We start from the raw sequence: 22,064 nt of genomic DNA on the forward strand, positions 1-22,064 counted from the left end.
CTCAGTCTCCTGTCAAACAATATGATAGGTGACAGAAAGAAGCATCCGCGTGCTTGAGAAAAATGTGTGTTGAGTGCATTTATATTAAACTTAGAAAATGCCTTGCATTGTTTAGGTAATGTCATAATTCAGTCCTGAACGTTAGAGCATAAAGTGCACAATTTATTTACTTTAGTTTACAAGAAAGAACGCGGATTGATCACCAGTTTGTTTATCTAAGGAATAAATATTCGTTAGTTTTAAAAATGCTCTCGGGTCCTGTACGGGGCTCCAGTGTGGGCAGAGGATCTGATGAAAAGTCGACGTAGTTTACTCTTGCTGAGGAGGCTTCATAGGACAACCGCCATCAGGATCGTAAGGGGATACCGGACGATATCACATGCGTCGACGACTGTCCTGGCGGCGTCTCCTCCGTTCGAGATCCAGGCCTTGACGCTCCGACAAGTGTACGAAGACCAGAGGAACCGAAGCTCAGGCGGGGACTGTCCCCCCACCGAGCAGGCGGCCCGAGACTTTCGGGGGGAAGTTAGACGTGAGGTGTGGGAGCGGTGGCGCTTCCATCTACTCCTGCCGAACTGGGAGACTTGGAGAGACCGCGGAGGGCTTCCACTATCCTTCCGGATGACGCTGGTGCTCGCAGGACATGGAGTATTCGCTGACGAGCACCTGTCACCACTGCGGCGAGGGCAAAGACACGGACCAGTACACGTTAGAATTTTATCCGGCGTGGGAGGCCTCTACGGCTGACAATTGGCGAAAGATTAGACCCCTCGTCAGTTGTGAAAGCGATGCTGAGGGAGCGACAAGAATTCCTCGCAGTACGCTCATATTGCGAAAGCGTAATGCTCGTAAAGGAACGAACAGAGCGGGAGAGGGTGAGAACATCCCACCCTTGCAGGGTTCCGCGCCGAAGGACGGCCCTACGTCGTTCTAGGTGGTCATAGAGACCGACACGCCAAGGAGGATCTGGACCTCCTCAGACTTGCACGACAACCCAGGGAATAGCGTAGAGAGGGATGGCCCCTCCCAATGCCCGAACTAACCAAGGAACGACTCCCTCAGACAGGAGAAGACGCAGGAGTTCTCCAGCAGTAATCTGAAAATTTTCTGGGTCCCGGCCATTCCAACTAAGCGTCCGGCGATCCACCGTGGGGTTTTAGTCGGTATAGTCTGACACTATCCCGCCGCTTCCTAGCGGGGGGGGGGGGGGGGAGGAGATCCACGAGGATTTCCCCACGTATAAAAAAAAAAGAAAGAAAGAAAAGAAAAGTTTTAAAAATGCAATAATTTTGTTTTTGAATTTAACTGACAATTTGTCAAGATTGATGATTCATTTATGATTAATAAGTATTGATTGTTTTTTAGATTTAATTATTTTTGTTTCCACTTTTAAATTTAGCTGACAATTATCAGGACTGGTAATTAGTCCGTTTATAATCTAGGCGATTACAAATTATTATTGACGTGTGATATTCGAAGTCCAAATTTTGTAAATAATCCTTCTGAAAAGTAATTATCTTTTCATTAATTCTTTGTGATAGAAAGTGCGAGAAAAGATCATCTCTTTTTATTAAATAAAATATTTAAATACAGTTAATTACATGAGACTATTAACGATATCTCAGTCGCCAATAGATAGTTTCTAAATAAGCAAAATTACATGTATGATAGTTATTCATTTGTCCGACCGTTTTTGTAGCAATGTTCTCTGTCACACCTTAAACTTGTTGCAATTCATAAATTAAATGAAAAAGTATGTGGATAAAATCACTGCTAAATAAATCCCGCCTTTGCAGAATCGCTCTTATATAGGTTAAATGAGTGTAGATAAATTAATTCTATGATGATAAATACTAATTGAATTGGGGTCACTATTATATCCGTGTCATATTGAATCTCACTGCTGCTAGCGTTAGTAACAGAGCGTAAAACAACAACAAATAGATATTTTCAGAAATATGAAGATAAGATACTCTCGATACATGATAATTAAAAGCAGTACATCTAATTTTGATATCAGTTGATAATCAGCACTGCTTTCTATTTTGAAATAAAAACATGTTATCATAGAGATAATACTCTTTATGTCACCACTTTTTCTTATTTTTAGTCATCAATAGGACAGTTTCTCTAGTTTCTAGCAGGTTGTCCAGATACATCTTTACTTGCCTACAGTTTACTTGTGGATAAAAGATTCACATCAATAGAATTTTTTTTATGTCAAAAAGAATTGCTGGTGACAAGATGGAATATCCTGCAAAAATTCTTAACGATCATTTCGACTGGTATGTATAATGAGTTGTCTACTATCGTCATAGAAATTATAAGCTCGAATAAATATAACAGAGATAAAATTTGTCAATGCCAGCGATAACATTTTGATCCTAATTACGTACTCAAAGATAAAGCTAAACGATGTTTCCCGCACAATAGTCACCGTCAAAAAGAAAAAAGGAATCTTTAATCCTTTAAATGAGTGCAACCCCAGATACTTAAACTAAATAATTTATGTTACGAAAAGTTAAGCTACATTTTGTAATATAATGAACAAATGCATCAAGGGTCTGAAAACGAATGCATTTGTAGCTCGTTGGATGCTGCGTTTAACAACAGAATGCGTTGTGTAGAAATTTGACCGCAAAGTCAAGAAAAATGAAATTTACAAATACGATGCGTCTACTTTGTTGCCATAAATGTGCAGATGCAAAGCAAAAGATATGAAAGAAACAAAATTGCATTATCCAGACTGCAATGTTATTTTATGGGTTCATGCTATGATGTTTTGAAGTGCATTATATAAAAGCTAAATATGTAAAAAGAAATTACATATGAAAAAATTAAAATGTGGATGCAAGGTGTATGAAGATTACAGAAAATCGAAGTGATTTTAAAATACAATAATCAATTCCATGTTAAATACATTGTACCTTCATTAGATTGTGGGATTTCCTTTCCAATTATCTTAGCTACCAAGGGGCATAAAAGTCATGAAATTATCAAAAATAATTTCGTCATGTTCTTTCCGCGCAAACTTTATATATTTCCATGTTGCTTATGCTAGATGCAAATAATACAGATAGTAAAAAAGTGAAAAATTTTTCCCTATATTTCTATATTTCATCAATAATAATTATAGTATAGATAGTAAATAAGATTAATGATTAGTCACTTATTGCGAAAAATGTAATCCCGAATGAAAATAAAAATCGCGCGATGTTAATACTGTAAATACTACTGATCTGTAAATGTTACACTGATAATCAATTACAATAAGACACTAATCTCTGCAAGTGCTGAGACACAGGTGCACGTATAATGAAATCTTATCATTCTTTCAGGTATCTCGATATCTCCATTTATTTATTTGAATACGTTCCAGTATATATAAAGCAGTCTAGCCGATAGAAAATTCATGAGGTATTACAGTTTTCCTACAGAACTACGGTGAGTTCACAGATCGTTGTAAAATAAAATTTTATATTATAATTATTTATGCTTAAAAACTATTAAATACCTGTTGTCTAAATGAGTTTCTCAACAAGTTTGTTTTATATTTATTGGCTTCTGAGCAATTTTAAACAATTTCTGAGCAAGCAAATTTTAACGCGATCAATTAATCCAACCTCATTAAATGGGTTAAAGTTTCGTCTCGATTTATACCATCGAAAATGCTTCTATTTTCATTGCGTTTCATTTACTATTGAATTATCTATGTACCGTCCGTTTTGCAGATGAAGGTCCCAGTGGTACTGTTCACGGCGATATTTGCGTTCGCAACTGTGAACTCTCATTATCTCCCAGATTTCGGCAAGGGACCGCTCCATGAAGATATACAATACTTCCTGGACTTGATCCCGATGGACAAGGTTGCTTCTGTCGTCCTAGAATATGCCGCTGAAGATTCCGAATTCCAAGAGCTACTTCAATACTTTAGCTCATCAGAGTTCAAGACAATGATCTCGGAGATCGAGACTCTTTACGAGTTCCATAAGTTCGCAGACTATCTAGAAAAAAACGGTGTCTACATTTACGCCGAGCTGAATAAATTAAACAAAATAATTGGCATTCCACCGTTCCAGCAGTTTAGCAAAAAACAAATCACTGGTGGAGTGAAAGGTTTGTTCGAAGACGTGAAGCAACTCATCTCTTATGACGCAATCATTCGTGGTTACGTGTACAAGATGAGAACATCGGACGCTTGGCGCGATTTCGTAGCCCAACTGAAGTCAGAGGATAACCAAAAATTTGTGGACGCTCTCTACGAAAACAGAAATTACCTCAGATTCCGTGCAATGTTGGTGAAGAAAGGAATTGACATAATTTTAATCGAAGACATCATCTACACCGTTCTTGGTATTGAATTCCCAATCTTCGAAATGCCTAAGTCGAAAACCGTCGCCTCTGACGAACTATCTAGGGACATTCATGACTTCCTGAACCTGGTCGACGAGAACAAAATAATGAACATCGTTATGTCCTACCTGGAAGACGACGAAGTGCAGAGGGCAATCGAATACATGTACAGCGAAGCATTCCACGATTTGGTCCGCAAGGTCGAAGCTATGCCAGAATATCAGAATTTGGTGAGGTACATGGAAGACTCTGGCTTGGACATGAAAAAGGTGATCAGCAAAATCCACAAATTGTTCGGTATGGAAGACTACGTACCACCCATGGAATTCTCATCGATGAATACATTATCAAACCTTGGTGGATTGAAAGCTCTATTCAACGCTGTAGAGGCTGCCCTTCCTTTGGACAAATTCACGGCCATGTACAATGAAAAGATGCACACCTCCCCTGCTTTCCAGAACTTCATGCAAAGACTGCACTCCGACGAATTCCAGAGAATCGTCAACACGGTTTACCAATCACCAATCTTCCTGGAAATGAGACAGAAGGTCATCAACGACGGAGTGGACCTTGTACCAATCAGGGATTTCATCGAAAAAGTGCTTGGCATTCATCTTCCCAGAGTCGACTCCCGTGCCATGCTACGAGCGGAAATCTTCGCCTCTGACGAACTATCCAGAGACATTCACGACTTCCTGAACCTGGTCGACGAGAACAAAATAATGAACATCGTTATGTCCTACCTGGAAGACGACGAAGTGCAGAGAGCAATCGAATACATGTACAGCGAAGCATTCCACGATTTGGTCCGCAAGGTCGAAGCTATGCCAGAATATCAAAATTTGGTGAGATACATGGAAGACTCTGGCTTGGACATGAAAAAGGTGATCAGCAAAATCCACAAATTGTTCGGTATGGAAGACTACGTACCACCCATGGAATTCTCATCGATGAATACATTATCAAACCTTGGTGGATTGAAAGCTCTGTTCAACGCTGTAGAGGCTGCCCTCCCTTTGGACAAATTCACGGCCATGTACAATGAAAAGATGCACACCTCCCCTGCTTTCCAGAACTTCATGCAAAGACTGCACTCCGACGAATTCCAGAGAATCGTCAACACGGTTTACCAATCACCAATCTTCCTGGAAATGAGACAGAAGGTCATCAACGACGGAGTGGACCTTGTCCCTATCAGGGATTTCATCGAAAAAGTGCTTGGCATTCATCTTCCCAGAGTCAACTTCTTGATATTTCAACTTCTAAAAGGAACCTATCACTGAATAATGCTTGACCTTCTAAAACTCGATTTTTTTGTGACTATTTTAGAATTTAACAAATTGTAGTCGTTTAATTTCCATTAAATCTCGAAAACTTACTTTGTGGTATGTTCATTTTCCTGTTGTGAAGCAAAAATTCATCGACTTATAGAGCAAACATACATGTATATATATTTTAATTTGAACATATTTCAAAGATTTCGCTTAATCTTGGCAAAAACAAAAATAGGTTAGGATTTATGTCTGGTAGAGTACTACTCTTACTGGTTGCATTATTTTATTTTCTCTGTTTGTTTATTTCTTATTCTTCATATTGCTAGGTCACTTCAATTTTACTAAATTGTGTCTGTTTCTCTTCGTGCAAATCATCTTTATTCGTGTTTTCCTATCGCGTTCAGCCACATCGTCTTTTCTTTTTAGAACTTTCTTTTCTCCCTTTTTCTCCCAATCGTTATTCGCCTTCCATTCCTCAAGCTTCGTGGATTCAAGTGTCATTTCCCTTCTTTCTCACTTGCCCCTCTTATGACTTCCTGCTTCATCCTAACGCGCCAATGGCAAGTTTCGAGGCTTATTAAATTGTAACAATTTTAATTAGAGAAGTAGCGTGCACCAGCTTGTTCCTCCCCTTGTTCGTCCTTCTGTTAGTTCTCACCAGAGAAGGACAGAGTGAAAGGGTGGCTAAACCCCGCGGCAACCGAGAAGACGCGTCGGTTAAGACACCCCATACTTTCCTTTTAAAAGTTAGCGCCACGTGCTCGAACACGGTCCTCTTTTATTTATCGAATAGCTACCGTTGCTACTTGAGGCCATTCGCTGCACCCGGTGCCCTTTTGCTTTTCTGTTTGATCAGCAAAATACGGCGTTAACGAATAACTATTTTCGACGAGGGATGAAATTGATCATTATTCAACAAATCGATCTTAAACCTACCAAGACAGGCAGTTAATGATGGAACGCGATTTTTTGGGATTAATTCTAAGTCTCAGGAAAAATAGTAATATGAGCGAGAGAATTTTTAGAGTCAAATTAATGTTCTAATGTAGAAATTTCTATGGTGCTTGATATTAAAACATTTTAGTGACCTTTGGGAAAGAAGCACTTATATGTATAATTGTATCTATCTATTGAATCGCTCTATATAAATAAAGAGGTGAGGATTTTAATGATACAAATATGGTGCGTTATTCTACTTATTTTAAGGAAATATACTATCTTAATAAGATAAGTTATTTAACGAACAAGAAAGTGGTGTTTCATTTTTATTGGAATGTGTATACAAAAATTTGTGGTATGCATAAGCCATTTTTGATGTGATTAATGGTTGGGGATCCATCTTTGAAAAACTAATTCTTACTTAATGTTACGATAAGTATACTACTCAAGCTCTTTAGAATAGAAATTAAATTCTTTTTTCACGTTTTAGCATTTTTTTCAACTAAGTAATATTGCACAATGTAGTAGCTTCGCCATTTCCAATTAAACCAATATTGATTCGGGACTTAAAAATATAATCGGCAATTTCTATATCGGATGTTATCTTGTCTGAATTATCGAAGAACATTATTACCGATTTACTAGATTGTCTACTTACCTGTTTCGATAATTTACACTCTGCTATACCTACACATTAGTTAAGTGTTTAATAAGTTACCATTAAGTATATGATATATACGGTTTCTTACGTTTGTCGGTAATTATCCATTAATTTAGAAAAGAAATAGATGCAAAGTAGGTACGATTAATGAAAATATATATTTCGAAATAATATATATATAAGCATATATATATATATAATATAATATAATATATAATATATAATATATAATATATATAATATATATATATATATATGTTGTTTTAAATAATTAACAATTCACATCTAATAATTAATTTAACGGTGATGAAGGACCTGAAACTAAATATATTCTGTCATTATTAACTTCGGTTCGAATTTACTTTCAACGTTAATTTGGTATACAATCTATGTTTTCGCACAGTTGGCTGGTACTGTACAATAGCGATGTTTACATTGATTGTCACGTCCGATTTGCAAAGTTTTACAACCGTAATGAGTTCGTGATTCATAAGCGTCGACATAGAGGACGCCACATAAATGTTTATAACAGCAGTCTGATAGTTAGGTGATCATTTCTTATCATTTTCAAAAAAATTACTGCACTAATTGCGTCGATTTAAGGTGGGTATATCATAGATCTCATTCAGCAATTAACATTTTATTTGCCTTAAACTTCATATAAAGCTGTAATCGATATAATATAATTAATTATGATATCCATTAATTTTGCAAATTTTTAAAGCATTAACTTCGTTCAAGCTGGAGCGTATAAACGATACGATGCCTTCAGTGTTTCAATTATTTTGATTATATTTTTAAAAAATAATTATCCATTAAAAATGATGAGTTTTACTTTTCGTGATGAAAATTTTTTGTGATATAATATTAACACGTAATAATAACAAAAATGTGTTTTACATTACATTCCGTATATTCCATGTATGATACAATATAAAATACAGATAATAAATAATAGATGCTAGACAATAGATAGATGATAGATAATGTAAAATAAAAATATTTCATATTTTACAATCCATATTACATCCAAACGTTCTCTTGATTCTGACTGCAAAAAAGTGAAAAATATTTAATCGAACAATTTTTCCATTGATAAGTAGCATTAAAAAGCTTATAATTCCTAAAAATATCGACATACATGTATCGATAAAATAGCAGTAACTTTTTATTACTCTTGTTACTTGCTATTTTTTACACATCCTAAAATTGAGTTATAGTTTCATTTGGATTAATTATCTATTTGACGAATCAGATTTGGGAACGTCATTATTCGTGTCTCATATATTAGTGACCTTTTTAATAATGACTAATTCAGATAATCTTATCAGAATGAGTAAGTCAAATTCACCGTGATATATAAGACGGAATGAAAAATTGATGGGCGTTATAATTCTCCCGGCATTAATGAGAAAAAAACCAGGTCCTACAGTAAGTAGCATATAGTTTTAAGTATAATTGCAGTCATTCACAATTTAAGAATTAATGGATTAACTGTAATTCATAGTTGTAATTAGAACCATTCATATATTATTCTGAAATTAATTAAAGATTTTTATTCCTATATCATTTGAGTACATTGTACAATAACATATACATACCGATTTCTGTTAATTAACATAAATTCTATTAACGACACTGTATAAATACATTGATAATTCCATAATGATCGAACGCTAAATCATTTCAATAAATTTCATCGTGATTTTCCATTTTTTCATAATTCATCCCAATTTTCAGATGAAATTCGCTCTCACAGTATTGACTATCCTGGCCACAGCCAGCCATCTCAACGCTTACATGTTGCCAAGCGTTGGCACAGGTGCCCTGGCCAGGGAATTGCAGGATTTCGTGAACTTGGTGCCCATCGACAAAGTACTGGAGCTCACGCAAGTATATCAAGCCAGAGACAAGGAATTCCAATGGATTATGACTTTCTTGCAATCCGATGATATGAAGGGCTTCGTCGAAGACGTGGAAGATTTACCCGAATACGAAACCCTTATGAAGTATTTGCTAAACCAAGGTCTTGACGGTTACACTTTAATGAAGGACGTAAAAGAATCCATGGCAGCGAATATCGAAAAAACTAATGTGAATTCTAATCTCAGAATTACCGGAGGAATCGCAGGTTATGTAAAAGACGTTTCAGAAGTCATATCTGTGTACAATATGTCGAATCTGTTCGAATACAAGGTCGCAACTTCTGAGGTTTTCAAAAATTTCTTGCACGAAATTCTATCTCTTCAATACGAGAACCTTTACACAAGTACCTTCACGAATCCTCATTTCCAAAGAATACTAGTACAGCTTAACTACCTCTATGTCGACAGCAATACGTTCCATACGAATTTCTTCACGTTTCTCATAGCTAAAGCGTTGATATATAAATATCTTTAAGCATTACAGATAAGAATGCGCGTATAGACCGTTTGTATGTATATATAATTGACTTAAAATTGTGACTTGTAACATGTAAAATTATTTCATATATATGTATGCTAAATTTAGAATAATATTTAATAAATATATTAAGTTAATTGACATTAGTAAAATAATGCTGTTCTTTCTTTTTTACACTTTTTAGTGTTTTTACACTTTTTTATAACATAGAAAATATTTGAAATTAATGTTAAAATATTAAATACATGGTAAACACAATGGTGAAATATTAAATACAATATTAAAGAAAATATTAAATGTTAAATATTTGTAGAAAAAGAAGTAATATTATATAATCTACGGATTAAAGTTTTATTTCCATGAGAAATTTTGAATAGAAAACTCCTGCTTTTTAAAGTGAAATTGAGCCGAATGAATAATTCGCATGCCAGGAAAATCTGTGTGGGAATTGTTTAAAAGTTAAAATTATTTAATTTCGCGTTATTAATTTTGCTGCTGTTTCCTAACGAACATTACATCATAATCAAAAACTGTAGAATGATATCTGTGGCTATCAATCATATCGATATAATCAAAATTACGAAACAGTAGTAGCCAATGTAATTCTGTTTCTATCAGATAATAGAGTTGGGATAACAACTACAAGTCTTTCTTAATTTATAATTTTTCCCTAAATTTGTTAACTTCCATTCGGTCATAACAAGATGTTACCATACAATAAAATATAAACTAAATTTCTCACCATTTATAGATAAATGAATGGAAAAATATGAAAAAAACAATATACAAATACAGACACTAAAAAATTCCTATATGCCAAATCAATTGATCTGAAAAATTCCTAATATATCTATAGTATAATAAGGATGAATAAGCCTATATACAAGCCTATACAGTCAAACATCATTTATTGATTAGTGACGAAGAATAATAGCGAATTTTATAATTATCACCACTTGCTATTCAATATGATAAGTTCAGCTTAAAATAATGCCTGAGAAAGATCGGTTCATACATAGAAATCATTCGATGTTTGGAGTTTTCAATTGTGTACACCAATCAAATTTATATAAGAAGTTAATAGTTCGCTTAAAACATATTTTGGAGGTATCGTTTGCTTTTATCACGCAGAAATAGCATTTTGAGCGTACGATAGGAAATAATAATTGAAATTAAACATTGCGACACAATTGTACTCGATAGATTACGATTACTTCTTCAAGGAATTTATCATTATTGACATTATCTTGGCTCATGATAATCTGTAATGTTATATAACTAATAGCCTACCTATTTTTTGTAATAGATAAGGAATGTGTGTATGTTTCACGTTTTTTTATCGATGATTATTGTTTACAAGAAATCGTAGGTATATTACGAGTGTTCAAAATAATCTGTTTTGTAATGTATCCTATTACGCAAAGGATGCGGCTAGTTGAAATTGAGCACCAATTTATTGTTTTCTAAATACCTATTTCCTGAAAAGTTATCCTGGTAAATAGCACTGATGCATCCGCATTATTTATGTGGTTTCATGTCACGTTACAATTATGATGACTTTCTACGGTGTAAAAAATCTTGCAACCATTCAGCTATCAAGCTTTTTGTAAGCTAGAATATATGTATACTCCAACTATATATATATTTATATTATATTTAAAAATATTTATATATTTAAAAATAGCGCTTAAAAAAGGTACTTTAAAATCTTAATGAAACCACCCCTGACACAAGGGTCCGTCGCAAAATATATTCCTATGCAATAAAGTACCTACAAAGGAAATTTCTAAATGAAAAGAAATTATATGGTAATAAGATAAACTATAAATGAAGTAGTCAAATATATCCGTATGTCATATATTTAGACGTTCCTTGCGCAACGTGTAAAAATGTATGAAATATGTAAAAGTTTGTGTATCAAACATCAAATAATTTCAAAGTATATTAAGTACAATATATATTGTGCGCACATGCGTTATTTACTAGAAAAAATGAGTAGATTTATTAATTATGTAATTATGTGTTGGTGGATTAGGTGACAATATGATAACGTAAAGAATCCTCGAAATATAACCATAATCTGTCGAATACAATTGTATTGCAACCATTCATTTTACTATATTACGTTTCATTTTAACTATCATCGCGTATCGTGCACGTATTGTGACGTAGCTCGCTTGCATGATAAAACATTGACGATATCTTTGAAATGCATCTTAAGAAGACCATCACGCCAGACGATGCGAATTTGATTATTAAGTGAAACGTTTGAAAATGTCAATGTCACGACTCTTCTCGAAGTGATGATAGAATCATGCGAAAGGAAAATTGCGGAAATGATAGGAAACATGTACTATATTTCTCAATTAAAAAATATTACAGACCTATACTTGTAACTCTTCAATAATCTATGTAGCTCGAAGTCTTTGCGTTTAAACAATTATTATAAGTTTATATGAAATGATTGCATTAAATAATATTAGACTGGTGCATAGTAAGAATCGTTTTGTCAAATGAAATATTGAACGCATGTAGTTTGCGCAGAAAATAATATTTTCGTGATTTGCTCATCTGACAGGATGATTAGCTATGAAATTCTATTATTCTCTATTATTCAGAGATAATTTATTCATTAAAAAGTTAGCTAGGTTTCATTGGATAATAATAACAGTTCAATTTAATAGTAGATAGAAGGATAAATAATAGTTTTAAAAATTATCTATTATCTTCCTTATTTCGTTCAACGACATATGTGAAGGTAGTTTCGCGCAACCACTACATTTAGATTCATGAAACTCCGCTGACTTCGCGAACTTTCAGCGCAAATAAAAATGTAGTATCGCAGGTGCATGCTAATCTTCGCAATGGCTTGCCCTGTTAAATTCGCGGAATAAAGAAAACTTAAATTTCTTGTCGTAACTGCTGCACAAATCCACTAGCTTAATAAATCTCGTGTCAAAAAGAGGATATCTCGACCAATAGAAGTTTAACCGTCATAATTTGCTTTCGTCTCGTGTGTTCTTTAAGGAACGCGTCAAACGTTAACCTAGCAAAGGGATGTCTATCATCGTACGATGGCCTGGCGAATCTACTCGGCCACTTTGAACAAGGTCTTTCTCTCTTCCGTATCTTAAGCGTGCAAACTTTCGTCGTAAGTTTCTGAAGGGTTAAACTTTGCGCAGTTGCAACATTGTTCGCAACTCTAACCTCTTATCCCGTTTTTTACATATTGTACCAGACCAGTGGATTTACATTAACAAACCCTGTCGATAATTGGTCAAGAATTTTGCGCTTGAAACGAATCATCTGGTACAATGATTTCTTATTAAATCAACATTAAGAATCAACTTTAATCTTCTGAAAGACATGAACCCTCAAATTATGATTGTTACCATGGTAGCCGCAGCTTCGGTTGCTTTTTTCGGATTCCTTGCCTATCGGATCAGAGTTCGATCGAACGATCCAGATTTATTAAGCGTACTCCCATTGGAAGACAACAGCTCCCTCGACGAAGATCTCAAAGACATTTTGGCGTTCGTCCCTATAAAAGAAGTACAACGAATCATTGAAAGATACATGGAATACGACCCCCAGATCGGAGATACCGTGAGCTTCGTGAACGACCAGAAGAGATTCATATTGCGCGAGTTCCAGAACATGCCTGAAGCAAACAAATTGATCAATTTTCTGCGACAGAATGGTTTGGACGTGGATTCCTGGCAAGAGAAGATACGATGCTTTTGGAAGATGTCTCCCAGGTTCATCAAATACGATCCGAGTATGGCAGCCGGAGGCCTGACCGTGATGATCAATAAAATCCTGGAGACCATGCCACTGGACGAGCTGCACGAACTGTTGCGACAAAAGGTGAAATACTCGGCAAGCTTCCGCAGATTTCTGTATACGTTGAGGTCCAAAGACTACCTGGAGCTTTGCAACGCGATTGAGACTAACGATGTGCTACATCATCACTATTTCTGGGCGAAAGAGGGTGGACTAGAGATCACGTTCGCGATCGAACTATTCAATGAGCTGCACGCCTACCTAACGCAGGCATTAGTCACCTAAGAATTGTCATGAACCATTAATAATCATTATTGAGTAATAAACTGCAGTGGAATGTAAACATAATACATTTCAGATTTTTTATTTTTACACATTTGGTTTTAGTAACGTAGAATTTAGCTTATAATTTGCAAAATATCCGCACATATGCACAATTGCAACAGAAACAGAATTTTCAAAAGAACGTTCAAATGTTATTCATATGATTATATCATTTAAATGTGTACTTGGTCAATTATAAGTGGATAAGACACGTGCTCTGCATTTTACTACAATAAAAAGATATGGCCGAATGAGAGGGGGTAGTAGATGAGTTTGACAGCTGAAAGATAGCGAATAATCGGTAAAGGGGCTCCTTCCGTTTGATAATATCTCGTTATCGTCACTCGAGTTGGTGCTTCGTAATACATAAGAAAATGCTTGCGTACGCTGCAATACACGTACTGCCTTGTCATTTTGTGCTATTTTTTCATGTATCCATAATTACGGATAAAGTGTTCATACCTGGAATTGCATATGCATTCCTATACTATATTATTGGCAAGATTTTGATGATAATGTTTCACGCTTTCCTAAAATTATCCCTAAACATATAAACATATTCCTAAAATTATTCTCTAAAAACACTACCTTTTCGAAATTTTACAATTTTTGAGTAAATGCAGATTATCGCAGATTTTCTAAAAACTTCTTAACAAAATTTTTTCTTCTATAAAAATCGAACTTTTTGTGTAGTGCAAAGATGAAAGGGACATAACATGAAAAAGATGATATTTTAATTCATCATAATATATTTTATTCCTTATTCCGGGAAGCTGCAATAAATACCATTGAAATATCAAATATACATGCTTTTTTAATATGTAAAACTTTAAACTGCAATGGAAATTATAAGTAAAAATGGGGACAAGGCTTGGAAAATTGTTCTATCCATGTTGAAACCAACGTCTACGACCTGTTGTACGTCTACTTCCAGGAAGTTCTTGTTCGAGAAAATGGACATGTAGAATGTTAAGTACTTGTTCAAGACCACTTCATACACCAAGTCTCTAAACACTTTGGCGTGCTCAATTTTGTCTTCGTAGAGACGCGACAGGTCATCCATCGGAATAAGGGAGCGGCATCCTCCATGTAGCCATTGATTCCACCGGTGACCTTGTAAGGAATCAAGTAAGCTGTTATCCTAGAGGTCAGAGATCGGATACTAAGGGCTTTGTTGAAATTGTTCACCACCAAGTTTACATCAAAACCATTGCCCTACGTATAGTTCAGCAGCACCTTGAATTCAGGCGCCTGTTCCAAGTTTTGTACACATTGTTTCGACTCGTTGCTGTTCATCAACTTCATGGCTGTTTGGAAATGTTCGTCCTGGGCCAGGTATGCTTTCGATATTTCGAGGAGCTCCTCGATCGAGATCAAGTCGACAAATTACTGGAGCTCCCTGGCGAGATCCAAACCCGTGAATGGGACTTGGAGGGCGTTCAGAGAATTGACCGCAATCAGAACAACCAAGAACGCTATGATGTCTGTCATCTGCAAAAAATGAATTCGTTGAATATGACTGATACACGTTTATGTTTTGAGGAAGGAATTCTACTGCTTTATTACGCTATGGGTATAATGAATGCATGTTGTGAACCATAAAGTATCTGAAAAATGATGTAGCTACTCTCATCATAAAATTCTAGTTCGTGAGTATCCAATGTATCATAGTCTAAGGTACTGTTCTGTGACAAATCGGATAGAGGATCGATGTACAAAATTTAACGGAATCAGGATTAAAAATGCTTCATGTATGTAAAAGTCAACAATTTTCTCTTCTTCTTTGACTTCTTTTAGTTAATCATATTTCGCTTCTTGATGTGAACTACCTCCAGGTTGTGTCCCGTTGCACTTTACGTACGAATAGGGCAGATCGTAAATGCATTTCGATAAGCTTAATCGATTTCATTGTGTACTTGTAAAATACGTTATATCGTACTCCGATTGCAAATGACTTAGCCTAGCTTCATATAACTATGCAATTTCCAATTAAGTAGTATTAATGTTATGAACTTGTCGATTTGTGAAAATGTTTCGAAGACGTGCGATGTTACCTGTGACACCAGCGTGTCAATTCCACATGACTGTTACGTCATGGAACAGATCGAAAATAATTTTAGGTTTGTGGTATACCTATGAAGCTATATATTGTACCAGCTTGTTATATCAGTTCCAAGAAGACGTTTCCTTAACCTCCATAGCCTCCTTTGGGAGCTTTGTTAAGAGTGACACAAAAACGTTCACATAGGAAATGTTTATTGACGTATGATGGCTATTTTCCCAACTCCATCGAGACCTCGTGCCATTCATTTACAAACATCTATAGTAGGAAAGGAATGCGTTTCTTCTGCAAAAAAATGTCTAGATGTTACACAACTTGTTTAATTACAAGCGGATCGTGCAGGTGTTTTGTATTACCATGGTAGAAATGCATGATAGAAAGACGAAGCAATAGGTATATAAGAAGCCCACCCTCCCGGTTGATAATAATCTCGTCAACAAAACTCGAGTTGCTACTTCATAGTAGATAAGAGATATGTTTGTATACAATTCCTCGATATTCTGCGGTAACATCTATTTTCTGATACAATTGCGCAAAAAATGTTTACTCCGCAACTGTATATTACTCATAACGAGATTTCCTCGATAATGTTTTACATTTCTTACATTTCCAAAAAGTATTATCTGTCTTGTTAAATGTTACTTTATATTGGTATACGCATGTGGTTACCAACAATGTTTTAATAAAATTTTTTCTTATGTAAAAATTGGACTACTTAATAGTGTAGTGGTAACAAGGATGTAGATGAAGAAGGTGATATTTCAATGCAATATAATTATACTTTATTCTTTAAGAGATAAATGAAGAATAAGCATTATGGAACTGAGTTCTTAAAACCTAATACTTTCAACTTTAAATTACAGTGGAAGTTACAAGTAGTAAGGGAGCGAAAACGTGGAAATAGTTTCTATCGATGCCAGAGTTTGCGGCCTGTTGTTCCAAATTTTGGAAGTGCTTATTCGAGAAAACGGATAGGTAGAAATTTAAGTATTTGGCGGAGATCACTTCGTGCACGAAATCCCTGAATGCCTTGGAGTTCGCTATCCTGTCTTCGTAGATCTGCGAAAATTTATCCATCGAAAGAAGTCTACCGATATCGTAGATGTAGCCTTGGATTCCACCGGTGATATTACGGTAAGGGGTCGAATAAGCTCGTATCCTAGAGACCAGAGGTGGGATACCAAGGGCTTTGTTGAAGTTGTTTGTCACCAATTTTATATCAAAACCACGTTCCTGTATAAAGTCCAGCAGCATTTTGTATTCCGGTGCCTTTTCGACATCCTGTACCCATTGTTTCGATTCACTGCTCCTGACCAACTTTATAGCTGTTTGGAATTGTTTGTCCTGGGCCAGATAGGCTTTCGATACTGCGAGAATTTCATCGATCGGGGTTATGTCCACGAACTGCTGGAAATCCCTGGCGAGGTCGCCCGAACCCGTGGCTGGGACTTTGAGGGCATTCAGAGGACTGGCCGCGACCAGGACGACCAAGAGAGCTGCGATGGCTTTCATCTGCGAAGAAACGAAATCTCTGAATATCGTTGATACACGTACACATGGGTTCAGAGGAAAAAATTTATATTGATCTGTGATTGATTATATTGTGTTTGTAATTAACTCTACTCCTATTTTATCCGCAGCACAAATAGAATGCTTTCTTACGTTATGGTTATAGAAGATGCGCGTTCTGACCAATCAAGTATCGAAAAAAATGACGGGAAATTCAATAGAATAAGCAAAAAAGATTATGTTTCGTATGTAAAAATACAAAATTTGTTCGTATAGATTGGTCACCAATGAAAATGGTGCATGTTTAGCACACGTTTAATTTAATGAAATTGTATGGGTAGGTACCTACCTTTGATACTTCTCTTCTCTTTTGACTTGCTTTAATCGTTTGTAGTTTTCTCCTCGACCTGTTGTAACAGCAGGTCGTGTCCTGGTGCATTTTATATACAGGTGAAGCAAGCGATAATTGTAGTTCGATAAGATTAATAGATTTCTAGATACCCCCGTAAAATGCGTCATCTCATATTCTATTGGCATATAACTTATTTCAGTGCTATATCTCTCCTTCGCTATCCATTGTATCGTGTTAACTGTAAGAACATGTATCGATTCCTAGAAATGTTTTGATAAACTTTTTATGTCTCCTGCATGCTAGTTTCACAATGGTAATCACACAGATTATCGATCAATTCGAAAGAAGCTTTCTTGATAAAGGAATCTGTATAATGTACGAGCTTATTCTATGAAGAAAAAGTTTCTGCGACTTCTTTAGCCTGCTTTGGGAGCTTCATAAAAAAAAGGCATACAAACATAACACCACATAGGATATATTTATCTATCGACATATGGTGGCTACTTTCATAGCTTCATCGAGACCTTTCCCCTTCCCGAACATAAGCGCGAAAACATCCTTCACACAACTTTAATCGAATATGAATTAAGGCATAGATTACAATTTCCATTGTTTCGTTACTGTTTCGCCGCGTGAATCCACTAGAGGCATTGAAGAAGCCACGTCAAATACTACTCGAAAGAGATCTTAGATGAATTAAACAATTTTTTATAACAAGAACTATGATACAAAAGTACCATTAATATTCTCATAATATTTCACACTAGAAATTGTAAAGGACACTTTCAATTGCACGAATGTTCAAGGTATAACATATGACGTTGATGGTTCATGTAACTGTGCAAAGTCTGCCTCTTCCTTACGAGAAAAGATATAAAATTCATTGCGGTCAATGTTCCATTTCTATGGGTGGAAAAAGTCATGCCATTTTGGAAGGAATGGGCGCCATACGGTGCAGCACGGCGATGTAAATACGAGTAACGCTCGCGATCAAGCTGTTAAATAAATTTATGTAGATATTGATCGCCTAAAGATTGTCATAAATAGTTAATAATCATTACTGAGAAATAAATTGCAATGAAATGTCAACGTGACAAATTCCAAATTTCTTACTCTTACACATTTGGTTTTGGTATTGTAAAATCTATCTTAGAATTTGCAAAATATCCGCAAACATGTTCGATAGCAATAGAATACGATATATTCCTAAAATGTTTGTAATGTTCTTCAACTTGTTTAATGACGAACGAGTGAATCAGCAGGCATATATTAACACAGGAACATGATAGAAAGAGAGAGAGGGGGGGAGGGGGGGAGCATAAATATAATTATATGATTGTAAGATTACAGGTAATTTTTTAAGGGGGAGCTTCCGCTTAATAGTATTTTGTCAACAACATTCGAATTGCCACCTCATAGTAGATAAGAAAAATGTTTGTACACAATTTCTTGATATTCCTTGATGGTAACATTTCTTTTTGCATACAATTGCGCAAAAAATGTTCACTCGTGGAGCTGTATATTACTCATTGCGAGGTTTTCTCGATATTGTTTTACATTCTTATCAGTAAAAGAATTATCGGTCTTATTAAATGTTCCTTTATATTGGTATAAATATGTAGTTGACAAAATTTTTTAATAAAATTTTTTTCTTATGTAAAAATTGGACTACTTAATAGTGTAGTGGTAACAAGGATGTAGATTAAAGAAAGATTAAACAAATATTTCAATGCGCCATAATTATATTTTATTTCTTAGGAAACAAATGAACAATAAGCATTGTCGAATTGAATTCCTAAAACCTAATACTTTCAACTTTAAATTACAGTGGAAAGTATAAGTATTAAAGGAGCGGAAACTTGGAAATAGTTTCTATTGATGCCGACGTTTGCGGCCTGTTGTTCCAAATTTTGGTAGTGCTTATTCGAGAAAATGGACACGTACAAGGATATGTGTTCGGCGGAGCTCATTTCGTGCACGAAATCCTTGAATACCTTGGAGTTCGCTATCTTCTCTTCGTACAATTGCTCAAACTTATCTATCGAAATAAGACTACCGATATCGTAGACGTAACCTTCGATTCCACCGGTGATCATGATATGAGGAGCGAAGAAGGTTTTTATCCTAGAAATCACAGATGGGATACCAAGAGCTTTGTTGAAGCGGTTCACCAGCAATTTTATATCCAAACCGCTGTTCTGCATATAGTCCAGCATCTTTTTGAATTCAAAGTTCTGTTCGATCTCTTGTACCCATTGTTTCGATTCGTTGGACCTGAATAACTCAACGGCTATTTGGAATTCTCTATCCTGAGCCAGGTAGGCTTTCGATATTTCGAGAATCTTTCCAATCGGGATCATGTCGAGGAAAGGCTGGAGCTCCCTTGCTAGAGCGCCCGAACCCGTGGCTGGGAGTTGGGTAGCATTCAGAGGACTGGCCGAAACCAGGGCAACCAAGAGTGCTACAATAACTTTCATCTGTAAAAAAATTAGTTCTTTATTTTTGTTGATGACCGCTTATGTTTAGAGGAAGAAGTTTAGACTGCTTTAATAGGGTATGGTTACAGTGGATGCGCATTCCGATGAATAAAATATTTGCAAGATGTCTCATAACGAATTTGTTAAAACTTCAGTTGGTGAGCATCCAGTGTATCATAGCCTTCAAGGCAAAGAGGAAAATTCTATACTTCATGTCTGTGAAAAGCAACAATTTTTGCAAATAGCTTATTGATCATTAAAATGATGCATGCTTGGCAGTCGTCTAATTCAAAGAAATTTGTATCAGTACTTACTTTCGATGCTTTTCTTCTCCTTTGACTTTTTTTAGTCGCGTTTCGATGTAAACTACTGCCAAGTTATATCCCATCGTATTTTATATACAAGTTGCGGAGATGATAATGTTATTTCGATAAGATTTATCAATTTGAAGATATACTTGTGAACTGCGTTATCTCGTATTCTCCTTGCAAATTACTCTAGTTTCATATCTCTGTCTCATGTTCGGAATCGTAATAATTATAAAAACATATCGATCCATGGAAATGTTTTGATGATATGTGACGTGACACCTGAGTGCGAGTTTCATATTGATAGTCAAATAATTAGAAAAATATCTTGGTTTCATGATAAACGAAACTGTATGAAGTACCAGCTTATTTCACTAAATCAAAGGAGAATACATTAGCTGACAAATTTCCTCTACCTTTGTGATCTGCTTTGGGAGCTTCATTAGGCGAAATGTAAAAATGTTTGCACATAGAAAATATTCATTGACGTATGATAGCTACTTTCCAGCTTCGGCGAGACCACTCGTCCACCCGATTTTTATTAAGCACGTAATCTTCCTGTATAGAACTATTATCGAATTGCATAAAATTAAAGTTTGTCCAAAATTGCAGTTTCGCTTCTATTTTGACGCGTGAATCAACCGTATGCTTCGGTAAAGGCACATCAACGAAAGGAATCTTAGACGAACTAAACAATTTTTCATAAAGGCAACTGCAATGCAAATATACTCTTAGTATTTTCATAATATTTCGCACCCTTAATTGAAGATACGCACGTGCACCTTCATTTACGTAACTATTCAAAACTCATCCATATCGTATCAGAACTTGGTTCCTAAAAATGTTCGATCGGTATTCATCGATCGGTATTCATCCCTAAACACATGCCCAGTACCGTATTCTCAAAGCGGTCAGCGCTTCATTTCTCGGGGTGGAAATTTAAGTCACGCCGTCGCGGAAGGAATTAATTCCGTTGAAGACGTCTCTTAGTCGTATGAACGAAACATACCGGTGTGAGTTCGACGAGGACGAGGTCGAAGGGTGTACGGATGACGGGGGGAGATACAGGGCTCGAGGCTGTGCTAAGGCAAGCGGCTCGCGGTGTCTGCGGCAAACAATTCCAATTAACTCGCTGGAATTGGAATAGGACTCCTCTCGTCGACGCTTTCTCGACCGAGAGATCGTCTCCTGGGTGCACGAACGTCGACGACGACGTGGGGAACGCGCGCGCGTTCCTCGCCTGGCCTTTCTCACCCTCTTCCATCCACGTTCTTCGATATCTTCCTCTCCGTCCACGCGCAGAAATTAGCTGTCCATCTAAAAAGTTGGCGAAAACACGCTCCACTGACAAGGAGAACGAGAGATTACGCAACTCACGCTTACTGAAATGAAAAAACTTGGTGGATCTTCCAAGTTTCCTCATTGATATTTACATTTCAATTGAGAATCCTCGATCGAAAGGACGGAACAGCGTATTTTCGAAAACAAATATTCACACGATCAGAACATCGGTGCATAATTTCTTGATCCTCGTCCTAACATCCGTCTCTCTATCTGTCCTACTCGAAAGGCGAAGCTGGTTGGTAGCCGGGGAGGTATAATTCAATCAGGCTTTGGTA

The 22,064-nt window shown here is 36.0% G+C and overlaps 4 protein-coding genes and 1 pseudogene across 4 annotated transcripts; 2 read left to right on the forward strand and 3 right to left on the reverse strand.

Moving 5' to 3' along the window:
- The first annotated feature begins 2,270 nt into the window (after positions 1 to 2,270).
- On the forward strand, positions 2,271 to 5,731 carry LOC143303143 (uncharacterized). Its single transcript, XM_076621360.1, has 3 exons — positions 2,271 to 2,285; positions 3,339 to 3,444; positions 3,732 to 5,731. Exon 3 carries the CDS (start codon positions 3,732 to 3,734, stop codon positions 5,634 to 5,636), a length of 1,905 nt encoding a protein of 634 aa, XP_076477475.1. The 5' UTR covers positions 2,271 to 2,285; positions 3,339 to 3,444; the 3' UTR covers positions 5,637 to 5,731.
- A 2,803-nt stretch (positions 5,732 to 8,534) lies between these two features.
- Positions 8,535 to 13,698, forward strand: LOC117153500 (uncharacterized). Its single transcript, XM_076621479.1, has 3 exons — positions 8,535 to 8,658; positions 8,968 to 9,625; positions 12,995 to 13,698. The coding sequence occupies exons 1-3, from the start codon at positions 8,608 to 8,610 to the stop codon at positions 13,696 to 13,698; spliced, it is 1,413 nt and encodes a 470-aa protein (XP_076477594.1). The 5' UTR covers positions 8,535 to 8,607.
- Positions 13,699 to 14,485: 787 nt separating this feature from the next.
- Positions 14,486 to 15,732, reverse strand: LOC117153557 (protein G12-like; annotated as a pseudogene).
- An 826-nt stretch (positions 15,733 to 16,558) lies between these two features.
- On the reverse strand, positions 16,559 to 17,817 carry LOC117153558 (protein G12-like). The gene is made up of 2 exons (XM_033327719.2): positions 17,658 to 17,817; positions 16,559 to 17,311 (listed from the first exon to the last, which is right to left on the reverse strand). The coding sequence occupies exons 1-2, from the start codon at positions 17,745 to 17,747 to the stop codon at positions 16,652 to 16,654; spliced, it is 750 nt and encodes a 249-aa protein (XP_033183610.1). The 5' UTR covers positions 17,748 to 17,817; the 3' UTR covers positions 16,559 to 16,651.
- Positions 17,818 to 19,384: 1,567 nt separating this feature from the next.
- On the reverse strand, positions 19,385 to 20,607 carry LOC117153595 (protein G12-like). The gene is made up of 2 exons (XM_033327781.2): positions 20,452 to 20,607; positions 19,385 to 20,137 (listed from the first exon to the last, which is right to left on the reverse strand). Exon 2 carries the CDS (start codon positions 20,135 to 20,137, stop codon positions 19,478 to 19,480), a length of 660 nt encoding a protein of 219 aa, XP_033183672.2. The 5' UTR covers positions 20,452 to 20,607; the 3' UTR covers positions 19,385 to 19,477.
- Positions 20,608 to 22,064: the final 1,457 nt, after the last annotated feature.

Source organism: Bombus vancouverensis, chromosome 1 (assembly GCF_051014615.1).
Source record: "Bombus vancouverensis nearcticus chromosome 1, iyBomVanc1_principal, whole genome shotgun sequence".
Lineage (NCBI taxonomy): Eukaryota > Metazoa > Arthropoda > Insecta > Hymenoptera > Apidae > Bombus > Bombus vancouverensis.